Below are 7,421 nucleotides of genomic sequence, written 5' to 3'. Positions count from 1 at the left end.
ACTCTTGTCGGAGTCCTGAAGCGTTTTGAGCAAAAAAAGTTGCATTTTAGTGCGTGGGCATCTTCTCCTTGGTGCTCTAATTCTTTCTGACCATCGCAAGTGCGATTATCGTAAAACATGCACAAAGTTAAGATGGCTTCAGGGTGTTCGTGTGTCCGATTATTTCAGGAAATAAAACCAGATCGATAAAAGAAATTATTCATTAATTCAACGATGTCGAAAGCCTCTGATTGGTAGAATGAATCCCATCAGGGCAAAGAATGTTTGGGAATGTCATCGTGGAGCATCGCCATCCTGCTAACTGGAATCGCCGAAGTCGCTTGCAAGCAGTTCGCTGTCGCGAAGACCAGATGGTTTAATCCTTAGCGAACTCATCGCGTCAATAATGACGTGCTTGACACTTAAGCTTCCAGTCCTTTGACTGGTAAAGGTTAATAAAAAAATAAATAAATAAAGGGGGGGGGATTCCGAGTAAAGGAAAATGTGGAATGGCTTCTGCGCCGCTCGGAGCTTCGCTTGAGGCAGTTTCAAAATGTCTCGTCGCCTCTCTGGATTTAATCTAAGAATCTGCGCCGTCACTTAGCCTCGGAATGAAGTCGTTTTACAGGAATGAGTCAGTTGGACAGAATTTTCATGACAACGACGATTCTTCTCTGATCCACACGTTGGGTGTGAACGAGAGGCGCCGACCGAAGGAAAGCTTTGTTCCTTGTAGGTAACCACCCTAAAGCACGGGAAGCTTTTTCGACTTGTGTCTGCGAAAAAACTAGCGAACATGCTTTATTTTTTTTTTCAGAAACTTTGTTCCTCGCATGAGCACGATCTGCAAAGTGGCTTCCACTTGTCACTTTTTTATTTTCTTATCAGGAAAGTAAGCTGTGTGCGTGTGTGTGTACACGCACGCACACACACGCGACAAATAATGAAAGTAAGTAATCCAAAACCTTCTCTCGAGAAAACGTTTTCACGGCGGGATTTCGAAACCTAGCGCCCGATAGTTGAACTGAAGACACCGAGATTTTACTGCACCCCTCTAGGAAAGAGGATGCTTCTTAAAGAATAAGGAACAACAAGAGACCTTCGTCGGTTGTCTTCTGCGTCTATTATCATAAAATCTGAGGCGCGGAATAACGAAAGCCATTCGCTCGTACACTGCGAGGAAAGCGTTGCACGTGGAGAGAATTTCGTTATAAAATTGAGCAACCGTTTATTTCGGAAATACGAAAATAAATGTATTGGGGGGGGGGGGACGCTGCAAAAGCATGCACGCGTATTCGATTGTTAATATCATTTCGCTGCTGCATGCTCGCATCGCCACCCACGTTCTTCGTGAGATTTTTGGTTTAAAGTTTAAAAAAATAAAAGAAAAAATGTTTTTTTTCCATCCCCCAAAGCAGCTGGCCGGAGAGCACGCGCCATCAGCAAAGCTCATACGGTCGACGCATTGACTGATTTCTCTTTCGAAGGAATTTCGTCCACCAAAATAGAAAAAGAAAAAAAAAAAAGTATTTCTTTCGGTTTCTCTTTTTCAAGGCAAGCGACGCGAGTTCAAGCCGATGTCACAGCAGCTTTCTTGTGGTGACCTTAGAGAACGGCGAAATGCAATTTGTCTCTTACACAGTAAACTTACCGTTGCGATTTCGTCGAACTTTCTCGCCCTGCACGAAACCGATCAAGTGGCGAGTGATCTGTCGGTGGGTCATTTAGAATCGTGTACACACTCTGCGAACGAAAGGCTTAAAAACCCGTCTTGAACAGGGTTGTTTCGGAATAACTTTAAGTGGGGATGAACGCCATCGGCTGATGAGAGACCACCAGAACGCCGCTGATAGGAATGTGTGAGTGGAGGAGAAAAAAAGAACGAAACGCTATCAGAGTTCGATTCATTTCCGCCGGTGTCCACGCTCCTCCAATTATCACGTGGGTTCAAGAACCTGCACGTGCTGTGGATTCTTGCGCCTCTCGTGCGTGGGATAAAATCACGATTTCTTCCCCCTAAGGAATAAAATCATTTCAGAAACAGGATTTACGACTTTTGTTCGACACCCACAAAAAACCGCGATTCGGGATAACGGCTCTTGCTGTGTGCTCTTCCCGGCCAAGTGAAATTGATGAGGATCTTTCTATCCGCCACTTTATCAAAATGCCACCTTCGTCATTTCCGTTCACAGTTCAAAATTAAGAAGAATCAACTGAGGCTGCTTGACAAGCGGTGTTGAACTGTGTGCGTGTGTGTGTGTGTGTGTGTGGGGGGTCATTTGAGTGAAAAACAACCTAAAATAATCTCGTATGAGACCGGATGACCTCAACTCCAATTGAAGAAACCCTTAAAAGGTTCTTCTCATCCCAGGCAGCATTCAGACCCAAGTCATTCCAACCAAACACCATCGTCGTTATTGACTAAGCTCGGGAGAATATTTGACAGCCGAGGAGAAATCTGACCGAGAAGGCTTTTTACGGAACTGAAATTCGTCCTTCGATCAAAGTTCATTCTTCTTGCGGAAAATTCTCAGCCTCGGGGAACACCGAGAGAGGCTGAAGATGAAACAGGAATGGATGGGGAATGGATGATAGGAATGCAACCCAGGGGAAGAGCGCTGCTCCATCAGGGCGACAGTGTCGATGCTCGTGGTCAGAGTCACATTCGGGGGTTTAAGAACTTCGGCAAAAAGGCACGCAGGATCCCTCGAAGTAGATCGATGAAAGAAAAGAAAAGGTCGACGACTAGCAGATTGAATATTTTTATGAGGCTTGCGAAACATTCGGAAAAGGGAAGTTCATAATCGGGAGGAAGTCGCTGAAGAGTTCTTAAAATCGGTGGGCGGACTATTCGCACTTCGTTACGAAAAGAGTGTTGGGAGCAGGAATTGTGGAGAAGCGCAAAAAACCCCGTAGCAGAGAAGGGGATGAAGCCGAGAGTCCGTCGTATTTCAGCAGTGTGGAATTAGTGTGTCGTGAATACTCAAGTGTGCACTCTCTGACTGCAGGGTGTCGGTAGCGCACGCACCCATACGTACTATTTTTTTTTTCATTACCCATTTAATATTTCTCAGCGGCTTTGGCAATGGAAAAAGATTCTAAGAATAAACTCTCGTATGCGACTGCATTCGTAAACACTTCTCCTCCCTCAGCTCCAGTGGGCCTTTCTTTAACTGTTTGACGTTTCACACTCCTCTTGCGAAAAATCCGTCGAAAAACGTCTGAAAGAGCGTCGGTCAAGCGACTGCGTTCTTATTCGATAACAGAAAATTAATTAGCAAAAATAAACAAAGAGAAAAAAACCTCCGCTGTCCAATGGGTTGATGTGTCGTGTTGCGCAAGAAAAGTGGGCCAAGAGAGGGTCGCATTGATTTCAATAAAACTGCGTACGCTGTTGATAAAATTTAGGACATTTCCGTAATCAACTGGTTTCGCCAGAGGTCATTCCACATGAAATAATCAAATGCAAATTTAAATTGCGTAACTTTGCATTTGGATGAAAGAGGGGTATCTCGCTACCCCATCCTTTAGATAGAAAAAAAAAAAAAACATTTCTCCCGACAGCCTGTTAATTATGGCGACCAATTTTTATTCTGCAGAGCTTTCGCAAAATTCGGAAGATTTTAAAATAAATCGCAGTTTATTTCTAGATCGTCCACTTTCTAATTTTTACAGCCATTTTAATACTCAAGATGTGCAGGTTTCGATTTCTTGTTTGCATTTCAGACAAGCATTTTTTTTTTGTTTCAAAACTTTGCCTAAAATCACTAAGCGAAGCCACTACTTTGTGTTAAAAATTTGCCTCAAACTTTGCAAAAAAGAAAAGTTAAAATGAACAAAATATTGTCTGCCACTATGGCCACTAATAAAACTGACTTGCTATGGAATCAGTATTAAAATTTACAGAAAGGTCATCAGATGCTTCGCGAAAATCCATCGCATTCTGTTGTGAGTGCTTCAAACAGCAGCAGCAGTACACACACCTCTTTTTTCCAAGCCCTAGCGATACGATGTTGTATTAATGGCAAATCTGTATGCGTACCAAAACAAAAAAAAAAAAAAAAAAAGGAAATATTTCATTTTAGTTTTACTTTAATGCTGATGACGTGGAAAAACTCTCAACAACAATTTACTTATTTCACGCTGCTCCGGAGGTGCATAAAATTTATAAGTGGGGCAATCGATTCGCTGGACGATGCAACCATAAAATCCTGTTGGCTTCATTTCCCAAAGGCATTCCAGGCTGGCCGAACGGGTGGAAGCCACAGGCGGGACGGTTTCGCTTTACGAGGTGCTACTCAGAAGTTAAGGGAGGTGTTTTTTTTATGATCAAATTCCCATTTCCACCGTCCCCTTCATCTTGGCCATATACACGGCGATCCCAGCGGCCTTCTACGATTCCACCCATCCCTGCTGGAGCCCTCAAGGGTGACTGTTGAGCACCTCCCGCGATTCTGCCTCGATCCCCTCAATCGTGTTAAGATGACGCCCGGAATTTTATATTGAGTAGCGGGAAAAAAGTCGCAGGGGTTAGCAGGGGGACGGACCAGGACTGTCGTATTTCTGAAAGCCAGGAATTGTCGAACAAGGAGGGATGCGTCGTTATGCTGGAGAACCCAGTCTGGTTCTTCCACTTGTCTGATAATAATAATAGTAATCGTATGATGATACACGGCCATGAGTCCCCTTTACGGGGAGGTACAGCACCATCTAGTCCGCCCAAATTTTATCCGGGTTCCGGAACCGGCATAGCTGACGAATCAGACCCATGGCTGGGTCAATATTCCTGACTGTAATCCGCGTGTGTTCACTGGACCGGTTTGCCTGCTTGCGGGATGAAAAACCCCAGATAAACTGGGGAAAAAACCCTGCAGTCCACGCCAAGACCGGCAAACTTGGCTATGGCTGAGGAAGATCCTTAAGCTCCTCGCGTCGTCGACGAGAATCGAACCTAGGCCACTCCTTCCCCAAGCATATGGTTGCGAAGCGCATAACCACCAGGCTAACCGCGCGGCCACTTGCCTGATGCTCGCACCGAATGCTCTTCCTCTGCCGCTTCAAATCTCAAATGAACCTTTCCGTAGACAATTTGACTTGAAAATGCCAAGGAGGTAAAAAAAAAAAAAATCAACATTCACTTGCTGCGAAATTGAGGCGCTTCTTTCAGCCGCGGGGGCTACCAACGCTTCCTTAATCATTTGTGGTTTTCTTCTTTCGAGGTTGAAGAAGATGGCGCAGTTGAAAAGATTCTTCGCTCCTTAACCCCCCCCCCCCCATTTCAGTTGAAGAAGAAATTCAAAGAACGACTGAAACACGACGTTAGAAAAATACGCTTAATCCAAGAACGCAGTCTCTCAGCATGCAGGCATTCTGATTCCTAAGGGTACCGTTTGCCCCTTATAGCAGCGGAGACCGTACCACAACCGGTTCGCGCACTGTTAAAATTTCCCAAACTTTTAGCATCTCATCCAGCCAAAAGAACTTTTCGTAAAATTTTCTTCGGTCAACCACGTCCATTTAAGCTTCGCTGCACGCACACATCAAAGCTCTCACTTGTGGATCGTTCTTGAAAGACGCTCGCTACAATAACGAATAGGTTGAATAAGGAGGAGGAAAACTTTAAATTAAATTAAACTTTAATTTCATTAGGCATACCCGTAGAATATCTCTGATTTCTTTAAGATGCGTGTGCTCGCAACCGGAAAGAAAGGAAGCAGAAACGATACGTAATACTGAATATATGCAACATGCGGTGAGTGCCAGTTAACATTCGCTCAATCCCCGAAATTAAAAAAGTCTTAACGTAATCCATTTGGTTTCTTCAATTTCCAGTTCCGCGCGGACAATTCGGCAAAAAAAAGTTGAAATGTTTTTAAACATCGGAGGCAGTCGCACATCTTTATAATGCTTTCTTTTGCTTTAGGTGCTCGATGGCGTCCGAAGAGGTTGCAGAGTACACCCTCCTCACTTCGGTCCCTCTTCCTGAATCCGTCGCCTCTGCAGAGTCCGACCCACTGGGGGTCGGGATCGCTTCGAACCTGCCCAACGAGCTCATATCGCATTATTCGCTAGCGAACTATTTCGAACGACCTGCCGCCAACTTCTATGGCGTTCCTGGTGACCCAGGAGATGCGGAAGACGACGGAGATGACGAGGACAGCGACAGCGCTAACCAAGGAACGGATCCGTTTGCCCCGGAATGCAAAATCCCTTTGCCGGGCCCTTACGTGTCCTACGAGTACTGGCTGGAGCCGTCGTTCATTCGTCGACGAAATGAGCGAGAGCGACAGAGGGTGAGGAACGTGAACGACGGCTTCGAGAGACTGAGAAGTCACCTGCCGCTCAACAACAAGGAACAGGAAAAGAGAATCAGCAAAGTGGAAACCCTCCGCATGGCCATTTGGTACATCCGCTACATGGAGGACCTGATCAGGGAGGGCGGAGAGGCCACCGAAGAGGCGAAGGAGAACAGTGAGCGGGCGACGGGATACCACAGCGCGGAGTAAGCACTCTTCGACCGCCGATCAAGCAGAAGCAGGGGAAGAAGTCGCCTCGGGAGGCCAACAAGTTTAAAGTGGAGGAGCGGGAATGAACTTAGAAAGACGCAGAGGTGGTTGTAAATGGGTTTCGATGCGAGCGGATGGACCTGCAGTGACCTTCTTCAAGGGAAGAATGAAACAAGAAGTTCGTGAGTACGAATATGTTTGCTCGAAATGACTTTAAAAAGTGTGATTTCAAAACAGTTTCAATTGCTTTCCTGATTTTCCCCCAAAGTATTTATTGCTCGCGCGATGAGCGCTTCCCCTGAACGAATTGTATTTCTTTCTCTGCGACTGATTTCGAACTGTAATTTCATTGCGAATGTCTTGCAATAAAAGAAATCTTTTAACGCCCAGTGTCTTGTCTCACACACACACACACACACACACACGCTAAGAAATTTTTCCTTTGAGTGAATGAGAAATTTATTCGCGCAAATAACTTCTTCCTGTTTATCGACAACCGTAGTTATCAGGAGGGGAGGGGAGGGGGGGAGGAGATATCCGACACCAATAAACAAGCAGGATTGCCTCCGCACGGAGTAGTTGTGAACATTTCAAAAAAGACAATGAAAACGAGTCCGAGGAGAGAAGAAGAGGAGCGGACGACACCCGCAGACCGTAAATTTCTGTTTTCCAGCATGTAGGCGAAGTTTTCTTCGGAGTAACGCAGTGTTGTCGGGGCAATCACCAACAGAAGTGAACCGTCATGAAATTAATTTCCAAAAATGCGGAATATTTCTGAGTCGCATTCGATCGGCTCTCGGGCTGTTTGATGCTCTTAAAAAGAATCCCACCGGAAACAGCCAATCGAATGCGACTCAGAAATATTCCGCATTTTTGGAAATTAATTTTATGACGGTTCACTTCGTCTGTCGTGCCATTCAGTTAGCACATTTTGAG

At 45.3% G+C, this 7,421-nt stretch overlaps 1 protein-coding gene across 1 annotated transcript; it reads left to right on the top strand.

Moving 5' to 3' along the window:
• The first annotated feature begins 5,909 nt into the window (after positions 1 to 5,909).
• LOC150096483 (uncharacterized) lies at positions 5,910 to 6,485 on the top strand. Its single transcript, XM_090408623.1, has one exon. The coding sequence runs from the start codon at positions 5,910 to 5,912 to the stop codon at positions 6,483 to 6,485; it is 576 nt and encodes a 191-aa protein (XP_090264749.1).
• The last annotated feature ends 936 nt before the right edge of the window (positions 6,486 to 7,421 follow it).

The sequence above is a fragment of the Typopeltis vanoorti genome, chromosome 18 (genome assembly GCF_054136105.1).
Source record: "Typopeltis vanoorti isolate ZY-2024b chromosome 18, IOZ_Tvanoo_1.0, whole genome shotgun sequence".
In the NCBI taxonomy this organism is placed as follows: domain Eukaryota; kingdom Metazoa; phylum Arthropoda; class Arachnida; order Uropygi; family Thelyphonidae; genus Typopeltis; species Typopeltis vanoorti.
This window is presented reverse-complemented; position numbering and strand designations above follow the sequence as displayed.